Genomic DNA, 23,761 nt, shown 5'->3' with positions numbered 1-23,761 from the left:
ATTCCACAAATTAGTGTACTTATATTTGATCATAGCTTATTAATTAGTGTCCACGCCACCTGTGTTTGGGTGCAGGCAAGGCTTCCGGCCTGAGACTTCCTGGAGCTTGCTGTTGTGATCCTGTGGACTTGTGTGTTAGAAGCTGAACTCTGATCCGAAAGCACTCTTTCCCCCCCCCCCCCTTTGGTTTTTCGAGACAGGGTTTCTCTGTGTAGCCTTGGCCATCCTGGACTCACTTTGTAGACCAGGCTGGCCTCGAACTCACAGCGATCCGCCTGCCTCTGCCTCCCGAGTGCTGGGATTAAAGGCCTGCGCCACCACGCCCGGCTCCCGAAAGCACTCTTTAAAAATTACCTATGTATCTTTGTGGTTTGTGCACCTGGGTGTAGACTCCAAGGCCAGAGCTGCCAGATTCTCTGAAGCTGGAGTTAAAGGAGGTTGCTGGGAGCTGAACTCAGGTCCTCTAAAAGAGCTGTAGGTAGTCTTAACTGCGGAGTCATGGAATGACTGACCTAAGAACATTCCCGAACATCTCACTCTCCTGCCTCAACCTCCAAGTGCTAGGATTTGTGGAGTGAGTTTAGGTAGTGTGTGTGGGGGGGTGGGGATGGGAGGCATGGGGGAGGGGATGGGAGGCATGGGGGGGGAGGGGTGGGATGGAATCTGGGTTTTTGTGCTTGTTGACGCAAGTACTCTCTTAACTGAGCCACGTTCCCAGCCCTGGTTTTTGTTATTTTTCACCCTGTAGCTCAGGCTGGCCTGCAAATCATTGCAGTCATCTGTGGATACAGGTCCGAACCACTGAAATGACTAAAGTACCGCCATCTTGTCCTGACTCTATGTCGTGCCTGGACAGCCCACAGCTTCCCCTTCCCACTGACCACAGTCCCGGGCGATGCTTTAGGGGCCGTTCATAACCCTGATCATGGTCCAGATGTGTTAACCCAAATAACTGATGTTTGTGCAGGCTAAAATAAAGAGTTAACAAAGGCAAGTCAGAAATAAGTGTCACGTGGCCTCTGAACATACCACTAAGCTCTGTGAAAAAGACAGCAGTTGCTCTGTCCGCTCCCCCAGCACCGATGTAACTGTGGTATTTGTCCTTAAGTGCCGTACCCTTGAGCTTCAGCCCCTAGAAGCATGAGCCCCCTCTTGGTTGCTGGCGAATAAAAGGGCTTAGATACTTCTAATTGGCTCAATTAGTGTGGTTGTCAGTAACTACCTCACGTGGACCATTTCACCACCATATCCAGCTGAGCATTGCAGTGTGTGTGTGTGTGTGTGTGTGTGTGTGTGTGTGTGTGTGTGTGTGTAGTAAACGCACATGTGTTTGTGGGCACACCTACTTGTGGGTATCTGGAGGGTAGAGGAGGAAGTAGGTGTCTTTGCTCTCTCTGTCTTATTCCCTGGAGACAGGGCCTCTCACTGAACCTAGAGGTAGGCTGGCAGCTAGCAAGCCCCTCAAGTGATCTGTTGCAGAATATTTGATCACACTGTGAACCCCAGTACTTGAAAAACCTGTTTCTAGTTATGGTGTGACTCATCCCTAGCGCACACCTTTGATCCAAGAGCATTCTGTAAACAGGATTAAATAAAATCAACCATAGGTCAAGAGGCAGAGCAAGCAACCAGTTGGCAGGGAGTAAAGATAGGAAAAAACCATAGTGAGAGGAAGTACGGAGGACAGATAGAGAGATGCACAGGAAGTAGAATGGGGTGGGAGACATTTAGTTTGAAGGGTTTTTAAGACAGCATGGAGAAGGAGATGGGGGGACGTTGGCTGAGTCGGAAGCTCAGGTGGGTGCTTTCTCTGCCTCTCTGAACTTAGGCTTTCACCCCCAGCATCTGGCCCCTGAGTCTTTGTTGGTAAAATCGAATGCTTGGGGTTTTGTTTAAAAGCAAGTGATCCTCTTGTGTCAATGTCCATGTTGTCCCTCAGCCCTGGGAGTACTGGGGCTCTAAGCCAACACTACCAACCTGCTTCTGATGTGGGTCTTGGGGTCTTGAACGCAGGCTCTCATGCTTGTACAGCAGGCACTCTTACTTGATGACCCATCTCTAGCCCTCGGTCGCGGGTTTTGATATATCAAGCAATATGCTCGTTGCCTGATAAAAACAATATAATGGTGGAAAGGCTTATTTTGGCTTATGGTGAGTATATGCGTCACCACGGTGGTTAAGATGTAGGAAGCCATGGCTGTAGGCAGCTGTCACATTGCATCTGCAGTTAGGAAGCAGAGAGAACTGAATGCTGTATTTAACCTGCTTTTTCTTTCTTTCTTTCTTTTTTTTTTTTTCTTTGACCTGGAGCCCAGCTCATGGGATAGTATTACCTCTGTTCAGGGTGGATTTGTATTTCAGCTAAACTTATCTGGAAATGCATCCTGAAGACACACCTAGAGGAGGGCCTCACTAATGCAGTCTGTCCGGAGTTCTAGGACAGCTTGGTCTGCAGAGTGAGTTCCAGGACAGCCAAGGCTACGTAGAACAGCCCTGTTTTGAAAAACCAAACCAATCAACCAAATAAATAAATAAATAAATAAATAAATAAATAAATTTCTATGGTCATGGGGTCTTTTCACAGCAATAAAACCCTGTCTAAGACACCATCTGAAAATTAAATCGGCTCAACACCATATTCAAAAGCCATCCTTTCCTTACTGCTCTCCAAAGCCACTCTTGTCAAAACTCGTGTCTAAACTTGTGAAACTCGGCTTTTGGACTAGCCATTCTTTTCCATGGGTTTGTTTGCATAATATCACACTGTTTTAATAAAAAACGAATGTTCAAGCTTCACGTTTTTCCCCATTACCTTGGTTACTCTTGTCCTTTATAGCCTTGAAATATAAATCTTTGCTTCATCGTGTATTTACAAAGATTCTTTGCACCAAGCAGTGGTGGCACATGCCTTTAATCCCAGGACTCTAGAGGCAGAGACAGGTGAAGCAGTTCTATCAGTTTGAGGCCAGCCTGGTTTACAGAGTAAGTTTCAGGACAACCCTGTTCCCCCTCCACCACCACCACCAAAGGAAAAAAAAAAAAAGTTGGTTGGCAGTGGCACACGCCTTTAATCTTAACATGTACTCAGGAGGCAGAGGCAGGTGGACCTCTGTGAGTTTGAGGCCAGCCTGGTCTACAAAATGAGTCCAGGATGGCTAGGGCTATACAGAGAAACCCTATCTCAAAAAACCAAACCGAACCAAATAATAATAAAATAAAAAAGTAAATAAGTAAGTAAGTAAGTAAAATAAAGACCAGTAAAACACTTTTTTGAAAAACCAAAATAACTTTTTCTTTACTTTGTATTATATTGACCCTGTAGGTAAGTGGGAAATTTTAATATCCTTACAATACTGAGTATGCTAGTTCCCAACTGTATGTGGTATAACTTTACATTTGCTTTTTTTTTTTTTTTTTTTTTTAGCCTCAGGAGTGTTTGAAAATTTCTGCTAGAGACCTTTCATAAAGTCTATATTTATCATTTGTAAAAGCATCTTTTATTGATGAGCCCATGTTCTCATTTTTAGTAATTAATTAATTAATTAAAGCTTTGAGTATGTGTGCTATAATCTGAATTACCACTAGGTAAGGGACCAGGAGGAGGAGAGGATCTTCCAAAGAATAGGAAATAGTGTATAGTGTTATTGGAGACAAAGAGGGAGGTAGAATAGGAGGGTTAATGGCGAGAGGGACTGGGAGAACAGGGGACTGCGGGAAGGACAGCTGACTCTGAAGGCCACCTAAAAACTGCATGGAACCTACTACTGCAGCCAATTCCTAGACCATAGACGTGTACATGGAAGGAGTCTGAATGGAGTCACCATATAATGGGGAAACAGTGCCCCAGTTCTCCATCTTATGCTACCCAGTACGTATTCCAGAGCAAGGAATGGGTTACATGTAGTTGATTCATTGGTTAAAGTAGCCCTATGCTATACTACAAAGGTTACAGAAGTAACCAGCCATTTTTAATTGGATTTAAGGAGGCCCACTCCATGAGACAGAACCCACACCTGACACGGCTAAAGTGACTGAGAACCTGAGACTAGGTAGGTCGTGGGCCTAAGGGAAAATCTACTATTTTTTCCCCCTAAAGGTACATAGCAACAAAGTGATGCCTTCTTTGATGTTGCTGTACCCTTGGATCAGTGCATCTCTCTCAACCCTCATCAGAGATGCTTTTTTTTTTTTTTTTTGGTTTTTCGAGACAGGGTTTCTCTGTGTAGCCTTGACTATCCTGGACTCGCTTTGTATACCAGGCTGGCCTTGAACTCACAGTGATCCTCCTGCTTCTGCCTCCTGAGTGCTGGGATTAAAGGCGTGAACCCCCACGCCCGGCTAACATGCTTTTTACAGCACAGGGGAGTTAACAAGGAGACGCACATTTGGACAAGGTACAGAGAATGAGAGACTTTGGAGCACTCAGTCCTAAATGGGATGTCTTCATCAAACCCTGTGTTAGTTAGAGTTAGTTAGGGTTATGTATAAGTAACAGAACTTATAGAATGAATCTCTCATATATATGTACATATATATATACACACACACACATACACACACACATACATACGTTATATGTATGTACACACACACACACACACACACACACACACACACACAGAGGCTTTCCTTTTCCGTGTCCTTTATATAAGCACCCAGCAGAAGGTGCGACCCACATTAGAGATGGGTCTTCTCACCTCCGAAGATCTGGATAAAAGGAGTGTCATCCCATCTCAAAGATCCAGATTAGAACTAGATCTTCCCACTTCAAATTATTTAATTAAGCAAAAATCAGTCACAGGTATGTCAGCCATTTTGGGGTTTTGGTTATTGCCAGGTGTAGTCAAGTTGACAACCAAAACAGCCATCACAAACCTCGAGGCTCAAGGCTCAGGGATCTATACAGAAGAGGAGGCAGAAAGATTATAAAAGTGAGAGGTGGTCTATGACTCCAAGGAAACAGTGTTTTCCAGACACAGTAGGACTGATGCACATATGAACTCACAGACTGATGCATACACTCACAGAGCGGTGTGCACAAGGACCGCACAGGTTCAAATTAGAGTCCTAGCTTTGAAAAGGGGCCAGTGGAACCGCTAACCGAGAAGCTATTTGCAAACTATATGTAATGGCAAAGGGAAAAATCCAGTTTCTTCAGTGGACTGTCACTGGGTGTATCAAGCACACTCCAGAGCAGTCCCCATGTCCTGGAGTTATTGGCCAACACAAAAATGAATCTGTGATGGTTTGGATGAAAATGGCCCCTGTAGGCTCATATGTTTATATGCTTGGTCCCTAGTTAGTGGAACAGTCTGGGAAGGATTGGGGGGAAGTCTTATTGGTGGAGGTATGGCCTTGTTGGATGAGCTGTGTCACTTGGATTAGGTTTTGTGGTTTTCAGAAGTCCACACCAGGGCTAGTCTTACTTACTCTTGCGACCTGCACTTTGCAGCTCAAAAGGGAGGTCTCAGTTACCAGGGCATGCCAGCCTGTCTGCCATCACAGCCCCACCATGATGATGATGGACTAGCCCTGAGACTGCAAGCCAGCCTCCAGCTAAATGCTTTCTTTTAAAATTGCCTTGGTCATGATGTCTCCCCACAGCAATAGAATAGTAACTAAGAACTCCATGGTGAGTGTGTGTGTGTGTGTGTGTGTGTGTGTGTGTGTGTGTGTGTGCGCGCGCGCGCGCGCGCGCGCGCACATGTATGTGGAGGCCAGGGGTCACTCTTGGGTGTCACTCCACCAGAGTTGTTATCTGTTTTTCAAGACAGTGTCTATCACCGGCCTAGAACCTATTCTGGCCTTTGATGTGCTGAGACTGTTTTTCTTTGTAAGAAATGCCTTCTAAAGTGTTTCAGGCATCATGGCCATTATTTCAGAAAATTACTCTCACAGTGTTCAGGAAAATATTTTTATGCCATGTAACTTTTCTAAAATTTTATTTTGAGATTGTTTAAAAATAACCACCAAAACAACCCAAACTTTACTTATTTCCAGGATGAACCACCAGGTGGCGTCCTTGGACTAGATAGAGAGCTGGTCTTTAAGAGCAAGAAAGGTCTGGTCCTTAAAGACCTTGAAGATGGCTAGGTAGATGAGGTGATGAGGGACAGGAGAAATATGATTTAAAAAAAAAACCATATCATATGAAACTCTCAAAAAAGAAAATTAAAAGTTGTAAGAGTATTTTCCTACTTTAAAAGGGGGACCATGGCAAGCCCCTTAGAGGAGCCCAGATCAGGACATTGGCCTCTGAGTTATTTACACTGTTAGAACTTGGCCTGGCTTTGCTTTGCTTGTGACTGTGCCCTGGCTCTTTCTTTTTGGACTAAGAAAGTATTTAATTTATTTTTGATTTTACAGGAGCCCACAGTTGAGAGTGTTGAACTTTTAAAAGAGATTTGGAACCTTTATAGAGACTTTGGATTTTTAAAGAGACTGAACATTTAAAGTGTTGGAATTTGTAAAGACTGTGGGACTTCTAAAGCCTGCAATATGTCTTATACTGTAATGTTAATATGAGACTTGAGGGATAACAAAAAAGGAAGGGTTATGCTTAATAAGCTATTGATATGTTTATGTGTCAAGTTGGTAAGGGGTCAATTGTGCTGACTAGAGTCATCTGAGAGGGGGACACCTCAGTTGAGGAAACTCTTCCATAAGATATGACTGTTGATAAGCCTGTTGGGAATTTTCTTATTTGGTGATTGATGTAGGAGGGCACCTCTGGGCTGGTGGCCCTGTATTCTATTAAAAAACAAAAACAAACAAACAAACAAACAAACAAACAGGTTGAACAAGCAAGGATCCAGCCAGTACACAGCAATTCTCTAGAGTGTCTGAATCAGGTCCTGCCTGCAGATTCATGCGCTATCCTGACTTCATGTCTTGTCCTGACTTCTTTGGATGAGGAACAGTGAGGTGGAAGTGTAAGCAAAATAAACCTGTGGTTCTTCAAGGTGTTTTGGTCATGGTATTTCACCACAGCATTAGCCATCCTAACTAAAACAGAAATTGTTACCAGGAGTAGGGTATCTTACTTTAGCAAACAAATGGGTGAAATCAAACCACATGTGGGTACTGATATCCTTAAGACTTTTCAAATATCCTTCTTTTCTTTTCTTTTCTTTTCTTTCTTTCTTTTTTTCGCTGGACTCACTTTGGAGACCAGGCTGTCTCGAACTCACAGAGATCCACCTGCCTCTGCCTCCCAAGTGCTGGGATTAAAGACATGTGCCACCACACCCAGCTTCAAACATTTTTCTTTTTAATTACATTTATTGCTGCTTAGCTTTCTCAGCCTGAGCACACTGACATTCTAGGCTGCATACTTCTGGGCTGTCAAGTCTTTGTGCACACGGTAGGGAGCTTGGTAGCAACCCTGGCTTCTACCTGGTAGATGGGAATACATCTCTCCAGCTGTCAGGAATGTTTGCAGACATTGCTGAAGATCCTCTGAGAAGCCAAACAGACCTGGGTGAGACTTTTCTTTTGGGTAATAAGATATTCTCAGCTCCTCTTACTTTGGTTCTTATAGGAATAGGAATTCCTATAATAACAGGATCCATAGGAATGCCAAGAGATGCCTAGTCTCCCTTAGTGTGAATAGTCTGTGTGGTGGTTTAAGTGAGAATGGCCTCCATATGCTCGTATGTTTGAGTGTTTGGTCCCCAGCTAATAGAACTTTTTGAGAAGGATTAAGAGGTGTGGCTTTGTTGGAGGAGGCATATCACTGAGGATGGGCTTTGAGGTTTCAAAAGCCCATGTGCACTTCTCTCTCTCTCTCTCTCTCTCTCTCTCTCTCTCTCTCTCTCTCTCTCTCTCTCTCTCTCTCTCTCTCTCTGTGTGTGTGTGTGTCTGTCTGTCTGTTTATAGATACATACACTTTTACTGCTGCTCCAGCACCATGCCTGCCTACTCCTTACCATGATGATAATGGACTAGCCCTCTGAAACTGTAAGCAAGCTCCCAGTTAAATGCTTTAAGTGCTTTATTCTATAAATTGCTTTGGTCATGGTGTCTCTTCAAAGCAGTAGAACAGTAACTAAGGCAGAAGTTGGTACCAGGAGTGGAGTATTGCTGTGACAGGCCTGACTATGCTTTTGTTTGGAGGACGGTGCAAGACTTTGGGACTTTGGACTAGAAAAGTGGTTAAACACTGTAAGTGGGACTTAATGGGCCATCCTAGTAGGGGCATGGAAAACAGTTCTGCTGAGAGCAATGGGACTGTGGAGGCATCATAGCTCAAGAGGTTTCAGAAGGAAATAATATTAGAGACCATTCTTGTGGTATTTTGGCGAAGAATGTGGTCGTTTTCTGCCCTTGCCAAAAAAAAAAAAAAAAAAAAAAAAAAAATCTGCCAGAGGATAAATTGAAATGTTTTTGAAATAATGCTAAAGAGGAGATTTCAGGACAATATAATATTGACTGTGTCACATGGTTATTAGTGATTACCCTAATGCAGATCTATAATGGAAAAGAGCAAGTGGGGCACCAGGAAATACAAAATGTCCAGCTTGATGAAGGAAAAAAAAATAATAGTACCAGGAAATGCCATATTGGAGCCAAATCTTTTGCTCGAGGAGAAATTTAAGGAAGGCTTAAGGAGAAATAGAGCAAAAAGAGTGGTGACCTCAGGGCAAGACCTCGCCCAAGGAAGCTTCCAACGTGTGAAAAGCAAAGCTTGTTCAACAAAGGAAACTTTCCACAAGTCAAAGCTTATGCACACATAAGTCATGAGGAGGGCACGGTTCAGGCCAAGCAGGCAAGCAGGACATGTCAGCGTCAGCCAGTCAGCCACGAGGTTCTGGATTTGCAGTCAAGAAGTATAGAGGAGTAAATAAAGGGGTGTGTGATCTTCTTCCTTGGTGAGGGAAAGCCGCTGAGGCCAGGCACATGGTGGGTCTTGACATGGAGTCCCAGAGAAGCCATTGCATGAAGCTGTGAAAGCCGAGTACAGGTTGTATTGGAGAGCTCAAGATGGTGGATGCCAGAACTGACATGGAGAGCTGCAGATAGTGTGTGGAAGCCACCCGAGAGAGAGAAGTGTGTTGTAGTCAACCAAACTTGAGGAAGTGGAAGACCCAAAGAATATCTAAAGCCCTTTCACACTCGGCACGGAGTTTGTCAGGCATAGTGTGAAAGAGTGCCTTGAGTCTCAGAAGAGATAGTGTTGAGATTCTGAGAGACTATGGGGGCTTTTGAAGTTGATTTAAATGTGTTTTGTATTATGATATGGCAACAAGCCTACAGGGGCCAGGGAGTGGAATGTAGTGGCTTGAGTGAGAGTGGCCTTCATAGGCTCATGTATTTGAATGCTTAGCTCCCAGTTGGTGGAACTGTTTAGGAAGGATTAGGAGGCATGGCCTTGTTGGAGGAAGCTTGTCACTGGAGGTGGGTTTTGAGGCTTCAAAAGCCCATGCCAGGCCCAGTCTCATCCCCCCCATCCCCCCACCCTTGCCACCCCTGCTTCCTGCTTATAGATCAGGATGGAAGCCCCCAGCCATGGCTCCAGCACCATGACTGCCGCCAGACTCCTGCCACGATGATCATGGACTCATCCTCTGAAATTGTAAGCAGGGCCCCAGTTAAACGCTTCCTTCTGCAAGTTGCCCTCCCAGCAGGAGAATGAGGATAACACACGACCCTGTTATTTAAAATGAAACCTGTAAATATTCTGTGCCTAACAATGTTGGCTAGCATTTCCCTTGGGTGTCGGCACTTGTGAACAGGTGCTGCATGTGGTCAGCCCTTTGCTATGTGTAGTGATAGAGGCGCCAGGCATAAAAGGGACATGGGCCTCATAATGCTAAGCAGGTGTTCTACCCCTGAGCTTGCCATAGTTGCAGTCTTTTTTATGAAGGTGCCATGTATAGTCATTAGAACATTGCCAATAGCTCTTCATCTTTCTCCCCCACTCCCTAGGCTCTGGATGAGCCAGCCCAGACACTGTGATGTAGGCAGGGGGTTGTAAGGCTGTCTGGTTGGCTGCTTGTATTTGGTGTTTTCTGGGACATCTAAGCTTGTACAGGTATTCTCTATGTTTTCTCTCTCTCTCTCCCCCTCCCTCTCTCTCTCCCTCTTTTTCCCTCTCCCCCTCTCCCTGCCTGCCTTCCTTCCTGCCTGCCCGCCTGCTTGTCTGTCTTTCTGTCTATACTGGGGGATTAAACCCAGGATCTCATGCATTTCATGCTATGTAAACATTCTTCCGCTAATGACAATGACATCTCCCAGGCTGGCTTTCTTTTTTCCCTTCCTTTCTTCCCTCCCTTTTCTCTCTCTCTCTCTCTCTCTCTCTCTCTCTCTCTCTCTCTCTCTCTCTCTCTCTCTCTCTCTCTCTCTCTCCTGCAGTGTTTTGCCATATAGTCCAGACTGGTTTCGAATTTGAGACTCTCCTGTATATAGGTCAGGGGTTATAGGATGACAGTACATGCCACCATGACTCAGCTCTCTGTACATCTGGACTCTGCACTCTAAGAGCTGCCATTCTTAACTGCTTGAGTTCTAGAGGCTGACAGCACACTCCTTAACTTGCTGGTTTTAATTCAGAGGTAGTTTTGGTGCACATATTGGGAATGGATTCACATTAGCATCCTGTAGCTGCACTTGGCTTCTAACAGGGCACCTGCCAACTCTTACCCGCATGTGCTATGTATCATATACTACTTTCTATGTACAAGTCACCCAGTAACCTATGACCCCCACCTACACTGGGCTGTGTGCACAACCTTCTCCAAAGGATGAAATAAGTTCCTCCTCTCCTGAGCAATTACCAAAGTTATACAAATCCTATCTAACCATGCCCCAGTTTGTACAGAAGGCAGGAGGACAATCAAGCTTGAACTGCTTTTGGGTACATACACAATAAGGCAAACTGTCTCAATGAACTGTCAGGGAGAATCCCCTATCGCCATTTTATGCTTATGTATAATTAATTGTATATGCATATGATTAAAACCAGATGCATTACGGGAAGGAACATATGCCATGAGCCTCTGTAATCCAAACCTGTCAGTCAAAAGCAGAACTACGCCTGCTATGCCCCTTAAAAACCAAACTCCTCTTGCATTCCATAAAAGGAAGATAATGGGGGCCCACAAGCGGCTTTACTACTCATGTAGCCTTTTGTCAGCACTGGCAGATTATCTGACCTGATCGGTTGCTTTGCTTTGAGTAAAGTCTTGATACTCTTGTAAATCAGTGTGAGTCCTTATTTCAACTCCTTGAAAAAGCTAACACCTTGGAAACACCGAGTCCCGCTCCTGACCACTGGTAACAAGTGCACAGGGGAGGAGATGTCCTTCAGGATATTTCTCTTCTCTAGATACAGAATCCCAGACACACCCACCACCCCCTCATAGTCTCACACGCACAACCGTACCTTATCTATGGTTGTGGTGGCCCTTGATGGGTGGTCTGTCCCCCTTTTGAGAGCTATACATCACTCCTTTCCTCTGTCACAGAGCCCCCATGTGTATGCTGTTGTACAATCTCTTCTTGTAGCCATCACTATGCAAGACAGGCTCAGAAGAGTCCTGTCCCAGAGCCAAGAAACATCTGGAAAGTTAGCTCGGGGGCTGGACTAACACTGGCTGCCCTTGGGAGGTGGTGGTGGCCTTTTCATCTGTCCTACCATGAGACAAGCAGGACATAGGGGGAGAAGGGCATGATTTAGTGAAAATGGGGTCCAAGCGACAGTGCTCCCAAAGTGTTTCCCAGGCCCTGGTGTGCTCATTCCCAAAGGGCTGAACCAGTCTTGGGTTTTGAAAGCACTGCCCAACCCCTGCTGGCTTATGCTCCTTCTCCCATCAGTTCTAGCCAGTGATGTCTTTATCTGCAACTCAAGGATTCCATACACATGCTTTGGGCCTCACAGGACATGGTGAAGACCCCAGGAAGCATGCAACTTGTGAGTGTAGGGACGTCAGTAGCTGTGGAGGAGGCAGGTTGTCACCCAGTTAAGTGGCACTTGGCAGATGGAGGTGAATGACCTCAGGGTCCAGTGACTCTGTCTGGGGAGCTCTATTCCCTTTACCCTACTTGGCTTTCATGGGGCAAAGAGGGTCTCTTAGTTTGAAGTTTTACAACTGTGTACTATTGCATGCATGTGTGAGTGTTTGTGTGCCACAGAAAGCATGTGGAGGTCGGTGGATAACCCATTGGGGTTGACTCTTTCCTGCCACCAGGAGGGTTCCAGGGATCAAACCCAGATAGTCAGGCTAGGAGGCAAGTGCCGGCCCCCATAAAGATCTCTGACAAGTGATGCCCTTAAGTTGTAACTCTGAGTTCCCCTCTTTATTCTATTACGTCATGATTTGCTAAAGCCCTTCTTGGGACACTGTGGTGGTTAATACTATTAATAAGTAGGAGCTACAATCACCTAAGAGACAGCTTCTTGAGTGTATTTATGATGGGCTGTCTAGATTAAATGAACTGAGGTGGTCCATCCTGAATTCTCCTGATGTCCTTTCACGGGCTGGAGTCCCAGACTTCATGTAAGGCTAGCTAGTGTGATTGCTCATCTTCATGCCTGTAGATACAATGTGACCAGTTGCTTGAAGATTCTGTCACCATGGCTCTCCTGATATGAGGGACCATTCATTGGAAAATAAACCTTCCTCCTTTAAGTTGCTGTTTAACTATTTATTTTACTCTATGTGTGTGTGTTGCCCAAATGGGTGCATGTGCATCACATGTGTGCCCACAGAAGTTAGAAGAAACTGGGTTTCTTGGAATTGCAGCTACATACAGTTATGAGCTACCCTATGGATGCTGGAGATTGAACCTGGATCTTCTGCAAGCGCAAGTGTTCTAACCACTGAGCCATCTCTCCAGCCCCTTACATTGCTCCTTGTCAGATATTTTGTTTCAGTAACGAGAAAAGTAATGAATACAGACCTCAAACAGATCAAGAAGCCACAAAGCGATGACCTCCAGTTTCACCCACTGGCCAGCACCAAGGCTCAAAGTTTTATTCTGGAAAGAAATACAGGCTGGGCAGTCATGGCGCACGCCTTTAATCCCAGCACTTGGGAGGCAGAGGCAGGTGGATCGCTGTGAGCATGAGGCCAGCCTGGTCTACTATAAAGCAAGTCCAGGATAGTCAAGGCTACATAGAGAAACCCTGTCTCAAAAAACCAAAACCAACCAACCAACCAACCAACCAACCAACCAAACCTAAAAACCAAAACCAACCAACCAATCAACCAAAAAAATCAGGCTCCTTTGCAATGGGATGTTAACTCTTTTATTAACTCAGGGTTAACATTAGATTTGCTTCACTGATTTCTTATGCTGTGGATTGAACAGACAACAGTTGGGTCCTTGCCACTCACAGGCGACAAGACAAACACATCATAGTCAAAGAGGGGAGCAGGACAATATGGAGAGAGACAAGGTTGGAAAAATTTAAGGCAAATGTTATTCCCATATTAAAGGGAACCGATCAAGCAGATCTGCGCATTTCAATGAAAATATATGAAATATTTGTCAAAATAATTAACATTGGTAAAAATTAGAACACATAGCTTATAAAATGCCCACAACAGGCTTGGCAGAAATCAATCCAGCTATATCATGTAGGCTCGTACTATACTGGACCAGAGCAGCCTCCACCCTAGGAGAACAGAGTCCGAGAGCGGAGGCCAAATGCACTTGAAAAGCAGTCGTGTGATGTGGAGGGCTGGCAATTAGTGATTCAGGGGCTGGCTTGCACGCGTAAGGAGGAACGGCTTGGCTACCAGGTGTCTTTTGGCTAGCCCCAACGGTTCCTTTCGTCTCTCCTCCACAGGCTCTGCATCTGTAGATGGCTGGTGGCTCAGGCCCAGGAGGCCCCAGGGACACAGGTAGAACAGTCACGTGGACAGCTCGGCTCACTCACAGGAGAAGGTTGAAGAGAGAATGTATGGATCTGCTACCGTTTGGTGCTGGTCCTTCGAGGCGGCGATGGCGGCAGCTGCGGGTTTGGTTTCGGAAGGAGCTGACTACGCAGACATGGATTCTATCCCCAGCGGTCATACATCTTATGCCCTGAAACCTATTTTATTTACAGTCTGACCAAAGTGTCCCTCAGGCTGTTTGGTGGCCCGTGATGCATGGGTAGGACGCTAGGCCCTTCATCGTCGGTGAGGACAGCATAGGGTCCTGCCAGCCAGCTCAGTGAGATTTGCCAGGGTCACACAAACATGTGGGAGTAGGACTTTGTGCTGCCAGGCGTCTCTCTTTTTCTGCTTTGGTCTTGAGTTTTCGGTAAACTAGGGTCCCAGAAGCCACTCCGAAGCTGCAGCTGTGAGTCTCATAATTTGTTTTGTTTCTGTTTTGAGTTCAACTTTAGACTGCAGCGTGTTGTTTTTTTTTTTTTCGGGGGGGGGGGGGATGGGGTTGGGAGGGTGTTGCCATTTTAGCCATATATATCCTTAAGGGCCACCTCCACCTAGTTCAGGTGCTCAGAGATGCTGCAGTAGAGCCCAGCTCTGGGGGAGATACAGCTGTCAGATACAGGGCCACCCCAAGGAACAGGCTACGGCTGACCGTCTGGAGGCAGGCAGATGGGCAAATGGGCAGACAGGAGGACCCTGCCCTCCGCGGGTAGCTGGTGCCCCTTACCCAGCCAGGAGGCAGGTACGGCAGCAGAACTGGATGAAGAGCTTCCGTTCGCAGAGCCGATTGGACTTCACCATCTCGCAGAAGGTCTCATCGGCTGGCAAACAGGAAAGGGAAAAAGGAGGGATCAGACCTCGGGGTCCTGTTAAGATTCGCTTGTTCTCCATTTGCTAGGCACTGTTGGTGCACTAGGCAGGGCGCGCACAGGCTCTCTCGTGAGCCATTTCAATGCAAAGTCCAGCAAGGCCCAGGTGGCGTGGGAATATGGGACTTCTGCTGAGTTTAAGTGACAAGTGGAGGTGGGGAAGGGGTCCTGAAAGGGCTGTAGGAGGCAAGATGGAAGGTCTGCCAGAGGGGTCGTTGTTGCCCCTGTGAGCCTCTTTCTGGGGCACTGTGCTGGTGGCTGCTTAGGAAGAATGGGGCAGAGGTGCAGACAGAGGTGCAGGGCTAGAGCAGGAGGGAAAGCAGGCTTCAGGAATATTGTCTTGGGGACAGTCCCTTGGTGAGGTGGAGGCAGGACTCAGTGATGCCCAGGTGGGGAGAGCAGTGGAGACTGGTCCTCCTGCCTCTGCATTGTCACTAGGGAGCAGACTGTCTGTCCCATGGCAACCTTACTTTCTAGGGCTGGGTACATGACCTGAACGGGGGACTTCCTCCAGGGGGCTCTAAAAGGACAGGACTTTGTAAATCCAAAAAGTAAACAGGGCAAGTAGGTCACTTGGTAGGACATCTGCAAGGTGCTGTGTGGGTACTCTACCAGGGCAGGGCTGTGCCAGCTTTATGACAAGGAATTAGCTCTCCCTCTTTGGACACATGGGGTGGGTGGCTCCCCTGTCTTGAATATAAAGGACATGGTGTTCAACACTGGCTCCATATAGCTCCTCCCTGCTGCTTGCTCAGTACGAGCTCCCCTTGCAAGACACAGCAGCCTGCTCCTATATAAAGGCCTCCAGGGCGGAGGCCACTGCTGACCCTCCCCTTGCCTGGCATTTCCACTGTCTGGATTTCTTCTGAGTTCCTATTTTCATATTGCCTTCCCCATGCTGCATCATCTCTCTGCAGAGCCAGGGCCCCTCCATAGCACAGGCAAAGATGCTCCCTGTAGACACCTGGGGTTCCTATTGCTGAGCATGGGCCTCAACTGTCCTCCTAGTGCCGAGGGTGAGGGTGAGGTCTTCGGGCCTCCTGGTGTTGACCTTTCCTATGGGGGAAGTTGTTACACTTAAGCTGCCTGTAGCCTGTGTCAGGAGAGTGGGGACAGTAGACAAAACCACTTTCAAGTCATGTCGTCAAATAGATGGTCAGTCAAGCCAGAGGGAAGCCCTCTCGCTCTGGGCAGCCATGCCTCTGCTCTCTCTTCTCGTTTTACTGCTTCACCAGCAGACTATACCGAGGGATACCCTGTGGGCGCTCACCATTGCTGCACGTGTGGTTGGTGATGCAGGAGGTCCCCAGCTGCGTGAAGCCAGTCTTACACCTGCTGCAGTTCCTACTGGAGCCCTCGCAGCTCAAGCAGTTTTCGTCACATCTGTGGGAAGACATCATCAGCTCCTCCAGAGGTTTGGGGAAGAGGCCAGACTACATGGGGTGCGGGTCCCAGAACCTCCCAGCGTGTACTCCCAAACCTTCAGCTCTGCATTGAATGTTGGTACGTCATTCTTGTCTGACTCTCTGTTGCCATGGGAAGGGAAAGACGTCATAGTCAGCTGGCAGGAGCACTCCCGGGAGGGGGCGGGCAGGCCTTGTTCTCTGAGACTCCCTGTGGCACCCCTGGACACTCTAGTAGACACCAATCCACTCCTCACATGGGCCTCCAGGAGCTTCCAGCAATCCAGCTATGATGGCTGTAGCCTTGGCGTAGAGGACACAGACTACAAATGTGTCTCTGGAGCTGACCATAAAACTTCTGCTGCCTACCAGGCTAGCACGCTTGACCATTACATGTGCCTTTTCTGGGGAAGAGGCCAGCCCATCCCTATTCCTGCTTCCACAAATAGTCCTGGCCCAGCCTGGCCCCATGGCTCCTGCTAATACAGAGTGCTGTGACCTCAGGTCACAAAAGTGGAGCACAATTGAAGCCCACTCTTGGCAGTCTCAAGGGAATATGGGCTCCTTTGTGCCTGGTCTGTGGGTGCTCTGCCCTCCCGTGGTGAAGCTAAGTCATACTAATAGGCAGGCCCCTGCAAGCCTAAATTATGCGTTGTATGGCTCTTTACAGAAGCAACAGAGGCTTTGCATGACCCTCATCGAGGACTGTCCGCCTACCCAACCTGTCTCCGATGCTATTTCCAGCTCCAAGTGACCAGGACTCCACAGTGACTCCTATTTGTTTCCCATTTCCCCTGCTACTGTCAATTAAGTGTGAAATGGGCCTGGGGGAGGGGAAGAAGTGAAGTTCAGCCATGCTTTGGCCAGTCTGTTTAGGACAGATGCCTACTGCCATCTCTGTGGGGCCTTCCATGATGAAATGCCCCAGGGGTTTAATCAAGTTACAAGATGCCCCAGTGCAGAGTCTCCTTAGCCTGGGTGAGGTAGGCTTTTTTTTTTCCTGAATGCTCTGGTCTCAGATCAGCGTGTAAGCTGACTTTTGGTGCAAGTCTGGGAAGTCCCTGGTATCTGGTTCTAGCCACACTGTCCGGGTCCTCATGACACAGTTTTCCCTGGAGATCTTACCGGCATCTTTCATGAAAACGCACACTAGGCCAACCATTTCAAGGGCTATTAGTTGCCTGGGAGGCTTGGGGCCCCCAGAGGACTCCCAGGGACTCCCAGGGACAGGCTGAGCGTTGCTTCAATCACGAACAGCTATGGTATGGAGTAGGCCGCAGCGAGAACCCAGCCAGCCACAGCTCAGCTTTTCACGTACTGCTCAGTGAGCTCAGCAGGATGGTGGTGGGTGCATCTGTTTTCTATTTCTGCACCACAAACTGCCAATAAAATGTCACATCTGAAGAAGTCTGGGTTCTGCAGCCAGAAGCCCAGGCAGGCTCAGCTGGGGCACTCACAGGGGTCTCTGGAGACCCAGGTGTGCTGCTGGCCACCCTGAGCGCTCATTTGAAGTTTGGGGAGTGGGAGCAGGGAAAAGCTGAACACAATACTTTGCTGAGAGAGAGCTGATATCTCCCATACCAACTCCCCAGATGCCTCCTGTTTCCTGCTTCTAACTCTACGGGCGTGGTCCTGTCCTGGCAGTGGTCTCTGGGGCGGCGACTTTTGGGGTACCTACAGTTCTTCTATGGTACCCACTTCACCTCTAAAACACTGCGGCAGCTCTCTCCTGCCAAATTCTGAGGCACAGCTGTGCTCACCCCAGACCTCTCTCTTCATGCACCCCAGCAGGAGACAAACCAATCAGGAAAGAGAGGGCCACAGGCCTCTTGCTTCAAGAAGCCCTCAGCAAGCTTTGGAATGGGTAGAAAAATAGGCAGGGAGCACACCCCGAGGACTTCTGTACCCACGTACCCACTGAGGAGTCAGAAGATGTCGAGGGCTGGAGGAACAAGTGCTAAGTGTACCCCCTGAACAACAACCCCAGAGTTGCTCTCCTTTTCTGCCAGGAGGTCCTTGTTTGGGAGCAAAGGTCCCCTCACGAGTGAGTGTGGCTGGCAGTTCTTCTGAGGTACAGCCATGGACTGCCCTCAGCTTCAGGCTCCGGCTTCCACACACCTGCTTTGTCCTCCGGCCTGTGCCATTCTGGCTTGCACGTCTAGCCCTCAGATGGTCAGTCGTGTGCTCCTGACTGCTTCCCTGGCTCTTCCGTAGGGGAAGCAGGGTACCAGGGAGCATCCTGGGGCCTGGAGGATGCCTGTGGCTTGCTGGCAGCTATGGCTGCCTGAGCTGGGAGAGGCATGCAGAAGAACCATGACTCAGGCGCTCCTCCCTTAGGGAAAGGTTCATACCTATAAGGGTCTTCAGGGCCAGAGGCTCTGTGAGGTGGAATCCTGGGAAGTCCTGGCACTTCATCACTTGGGGGTTGTACAAAGCTCCTAGGGGTGTTTCTCCAAGATCTGATAAGTCAGCTCCAAGCTGAGGCTGAACTCCTCTCCAGGGCTGCTAATTTTTCTTCAGATAGAAACTAGTACCCAGGAACTTCTACCCAAGGAACATTTGTGGCTGGCCTCCCTCCTGTCTCCTAAAGGCTGGGACACCATGGCCTCTGGATGCCACAGTCAGCATCCCCGGGAGTTTGGGGTCCTTGACAAACGCAAGTGATTATCATCATTAAGTCCCATGCTGTCCCTGTGCTGCTGTCCTTGGCTTAATCATCAGTAAACCAGCTGGCTTGTGAAATGAGAGGTTTACTGCAGACAGCTGTGCCCATGGCCCTGTGCAGGACTCAGCTTGGCAGGAAGAGGTGGTAGGTTCCGTACTTCGAATCAACACAGACACAAGCCCTCCCCTCCCCGCCACTGACCCTCTCTTTCTGTGCACAGACTTGATCTCATCAGCTCACTGTTTATAGGTGACAGTTCACAGTAATTCTCAAAATAGCCCCCACCGCGCACTCTGCCACTGGGAGTGGAAGCAGGGAGTGGCCTCCCACCCCTGTCCTGACACAAGTTTATCAGAGTGGCTTTGCTTTGAGTCCTTTTGCAGACAGCAGTCCCCTACTTCCATTTCCATCAAGGACCGCCCGTCCTTTCCATCAGTACTGTCACCTTGTCAAATGCCTCCCTGTTGCTCACAGACCCTAGGCTGCGTTTCTTGTTCGTGGCCCGTTCATAATGTCCTGACCTGGTTCAATTCACAGCCAGCCATGCATAGAATAAAGCACATACCTCCTGCCCCTTGAACAGCCCGTTTTCCCCAGTACAAGGGAGCACTCACAGTGGACAGGTGTGTGAGCTCATGTGAGGAACGGAAAGAGAGCACAGGGTTAGAACACATGTGTGCTGTCTAATCCAGGACTGGCTTTGCAATGAGGACATGGCCGGGGTAGTTTTACTTTGTCTAAAATATATAACTTAGAAAAAGTGTTAACTCCTCCCGTACATGTGGTTCCCTTGAGCACCTGCAGTGTGGCCTGAGCACTGCACCATGGCTTGAGCAGAACTGCTGTGTACCATCTGCTCCTGGGGTGGGAGGGCCCTGTGACGACAGCACCTTGCTAATTCTGTTTCCTGTCCTAGCCCACTGTTACCCAGTGCCTGCATATGGTTAAGGGCTTCACAAATAATTAGGCATTAAGAGAGGCTTGAAGGCTGCCAGCTGGCAGGCGACTCTGGCGGTCACTAACTGTAGGCATCTTTTCCTTCTGCCCTCTGTACCCACAGCAACGGGTGATGGAGCTGTGCGATCCCCTAGACTCCAGGGAAAGTGCCACCGCACCTGGCCCTCCAGCTGCTCTTTCTGCAGTGCTTAGATGTCCGTCCCTCCCCCTCAGCCCTGGCCACAGCAGCCAGTAAGCACATACCTTCGGCACACTTTGTGGGGTAAGCCAGGCATCTCCTCTGGGTAGAAGCCCTCACCGCAGGCTGGCACACATTTCCAGTCTTGGAAGTGGAAGCTTTTGGCGCAGTGAATACATTCTTCTCTGCTGGGCCCTGACAGGTGCAGGCAAAGAAGCAGATTTTTAAGGACATGTTTGGTGGCCTAGACCATCCGTGGGGGGGAATCTTCAGATGTCCCCAAGCCACCCACACAGCTGACACTGTCCAGGAGCTCAGTGAGGGCTGGCTGTGTGACTCCTTGAGGTAGGTCACTCTCCTCACTTCACAGATGGGGACATCAGAGGCCTAAGCTTAGCCCAGCGGGGAGCTCTGCCAGAGCCTTGGTGACTAACATTGGTTGTATATATTTCCTTTCCCACCAGCTTTAGGGTAGGATCACTGCAGTGGCTACCCAACAGCTCCGGAGGCCAGACTGAGTTGTGCTGGGATGGGCAAAACACAAACATTTTAATTGTGTCATACTGAAGTAATGGTGTCTGAGATTCACTGGGTTAAGCTGGGCATTGTGCCTGTGGTGGTTTGAATGACATTGGCCGCTATAGAACCCTAGGGCATTATTAGAGGTGTGGCCTTGTTACAGTAGGGTGTAGCCTCAGTGGAGACATATGTCACTAAGGGGGTGGGGGGTAGGGGGGAGAGGTACTTTGAGGTCTCAGAAGCTCAAGACAGGCCTAGTAGCTCACTGTCTCTTCCTGCTGCCTGCGGATCCAGATGTAGAACTGTCAGCTACCTCTTCAGCACCATGTCTGCCTGCATGTCACCATGCTTCCTGCCATGATGACAATGGACTATGAACTGTAAGCCAGGCCCAATGAAATGTTTTCTTTCATGGTCTCTCTTCACAACAGTAGAAGCCTTAACTAAGGCAGTACCCAAACTCTTTCCACATGGTTCTTACTTTTTCTTCATGTGAATGAAGGTAGCGGGGTGTGTGTGTGTGTGTGTGTGTGTGTGTGTGTGTGTGTAGCTTGGAAGACAATATTGGATGCTACCCTCAAGAATACTGCCTATCTCTTTTGAGATAAGCACTCTTTTTGGCCTGGAGCTAACTAATTAGGCTAGACTGACTACCTAGTGAGTGCCACCTGTTTGGGGGCTTCTGTAAGGGACAAGACTATCTATACAGAAAAAGAAAAAAGAAAAGAAAAAAAAAAGACTATCTATACAGAATTTCCTTTTCCCTATGGTGTGGTTGTGTGGCCAACCTCCCACCCCTCAAACTGGGATTCTCTCCGTTGATCTTGTGTTTGATTGGAGCTTTGTCTCATGCTTTGGCCAGTCTCCACTTTACCCCCTCCAGGGAACCTCTGCAAGTCAAGGTGGTGGTCTTATCGTGACCCTCAGGGACTGTCAGTGCCAGACGCTGCCTACTCCTGTGCCTCATCTGCTCAACTCTGTTTGTCCTGCCGGCCTTCCTCTCTAACCCAGGTCCCTCTGAGGGGAATGGATGCTTGTACCTTGTTGAATGCGCACTACTCTGGTGGTGGTTGTGGTGATGGCACTGGGGTTCACACAGGTAAGGTGTGCACTCTAACCCTAGGCAGTCCCCCTACATAAGGCTCAGCCTACCAAACCTAACAGTCATTATGAGGTGGGTGTGGTGGTGCACACCAATAACTTCAGCATTTGGGATGTGGAGGCTGGAATATTGTAAATTAAGGGACAACCTTGCTACATCCTGAGTTCTCATCTTCATTTTTAAAAAGTTGATTATCAATTAAAGATGTACTACAGCACTGCCTAATGTGTGTGAGGACCTGGGTTTTGTACTTGTTTTTGTTTTTAATTTTGAGGGGTTTTGGTTGGTTTTTGAGATAAGGTTTTTCTGTGTAGCTCTGGCTGTCCTGGAAGTCACTCTGCAGACCAACTTCTGGCCTTGAACTCAGAGATCCACCTGCCTCTGCCTTCTGAGCACTGGAATCAAAGAGGTGCTCCAACAACACCTGGCTTTGAAGTGCTGGGCTTAATCCCCAGCACTAGAAAATACGAAGGATAAGAAAAATAAAAATGTTGGTTGCAGATCAATTGGGAAAATCCTGGGGGTGGCTGACAGTTATGGTCATGTGACCATGTGAATGGCTGGATGATACTGAATTGTACGTGTGAATATGGCCACGCTGGGATGGCGGGCACGGTGAGAGTGTGAACAATGGGATCGAACAGTTCCAGAGGGGAAGTTGTTCTCACGTGCTTGTCACGTCTTGACTGTCAACTTGAGTGCATGTGGAATCACCTAGGGGATGCGTCTCTGCTTGTCTGTGAGGACATTTCTGGAGATGTTTAATTGTCCTTGATGTGTGTGGCTGGGGTGCTGGACTGAGTAAGGAGGAGGGAAAGGAGGGGGTCCAGCTGAGGACCAGCATGCTCCTCTCTCTCTTTCCTAGCTGGGCGTGCACATACTACTCCCGCTACGACCACTAGGCCTTCCTGATGACAATGGACGACATCCTCAAACCAGGAGCCGACAGAAATCCTTCCCTGGGTTGCTTATGTCAAGCATTCTGCTGTAGTATTTTGCTAGTGAAAAAAAAAAAAAAATTAATGGAAACAAGTCTGCAGTAAGAATAGGGCCAACGATAGCACACGACATCCAGTCAGGTTTCCAAGTAACTCGAAGGGAAGCGCGTGAGGGTTCCCAACATATAGAAATATTTGGGGAGATGGGAGTACCAGTGGCCTCGACTTGGTCATCACACTTTGAAAACATGCCCTGAATTAAAACATGGACCCTCAAAAGATCAGTACAGATGCTGTCAACTGGGTTCCTTCAACAGTCAAGAGGGAAAACGTGGTATGGACTGCTACAACAATAGATGCTGACAGGCACGTTTCTATGGAACTACTTTCACAACTAGTAATTATGGATGTCACACAGGAAAGCTCTCTAGGGTCCCACTCAGCCTCTATAGGCCCCACTGTGCTAGCGATGACAGCGCAAAGGGCTCTGCTTATGCTAACCCATCATGCTAGGCCTGGTACAGAGAGAAATACAGAACTTTGTTTAGAAGGCGTGAAAAACAGGCTGTGAGAAGTGCCAAGGTAGAAATACCTCTTTTCTTTTGGAACCTCTCTGGACCTGCTGTGCTGTTTTTTTTCACTTGCTGTTTCTTGCTGTGTTTGTCCAGGCCCAGGCCAAGGTCAACCCTCCCAAGGATCTAGCTAGGCTCTGCTCCTCAGTCCAGCGAGCATTGTCCACTGGCCACCACTTGACCTGGGTGAGTCAACCCATCAACACTAGGCCAGGGACCACAAGCTCAGTGGTAGGATGCTCTGGGCACCGGCACTGGAGATGGTCACAAGTCTCATTCCCATAAAGCTCAGTGTACTTGGAGCACTGTATGTGAGGCCACCATGGTGTACTAAAGATGTCACCAGGCACCCGTGCTTCAGGGAGGTAACACCTGCTGTGGAACAAGGGGCTTCAGATGACTCTGGGTGGGCAAGAGAAGGCTCTGGCCCCAGTCACTGCCTCAGGTTACATGTACTCTAGAGAGCTTAGGAAAAACTCCATGGGGAGACATGGAGAACTTCACTCCTCCCAGAGCTCTAAGAACTGTCTAGGAGATACAGGACTCAGATAAGAAAACGTACAAGTGACTCAATACCACTGGCTACCAGACAGCCGGGGACTCCAGGAAAGATAAGTGAATTGAATTATTGAAATCAAAAGAGTTAAAGGACCAGAGGCCTGAATACTATGGATTCCA

General features: G+C 48.1%; 1 protein-coding gene across 2 annotated transcripts in view; it reads right to left on the bottom strand.

The window, feature by feature from the left end:
* Positions 1 to 14,365: 14,365 nt before the first annotated feature.
* The window catches only part of Pcsk6 (proprotein convertase subtilisin/kexin type 6), a 182,513-nt gene continuing 173,117 nt past the window's right edge, over positions 14,366 to 23,761 (bottom strand). For both annotated transcript variants that reach the window (XM_051148691.1, XM_051148692.1), the window contains 3 exons: positions 20,018 to 20,147; positions 16,020 to 16,132; positions 14,366 to 14,701 (listed from right to left, as the gene is read on the bottom strand). In XM_051148691.1, coding sequence (XP_051004648.1) covers positions 14,604 to 14,701; positions 16,020 to 16,132; positions 20,018 to 20,147 — 341 coding nt within the window. In that variant the 3' untranslated portion in view covers positions 14,366 to 14,603. The remainder of the gene's footprint in view (positions 14,702 to 16,019; positions 16,133 to 20,017; positions 20,148 to 23,761) is intronic.

The sequence above is a fragment of the Acomys russatus genome, chromosome 7, assembly GCF_903995435.1.
Source record: "Acomys russatus chromosome 7, mAcoRus1.1, whole genome shotgun sequence".
In the NCBI taxonomy this organism is placed as follows: Eukaryota; Metazoa; Chordata; class Mammalia; order Rodentia; family Muridae; genus Acomys; species Acomys russatus.
Note: the sequence above shows the minus strand (reverse complement) of the source record. Positions and strands in the feature narration are given on the sequence as shown.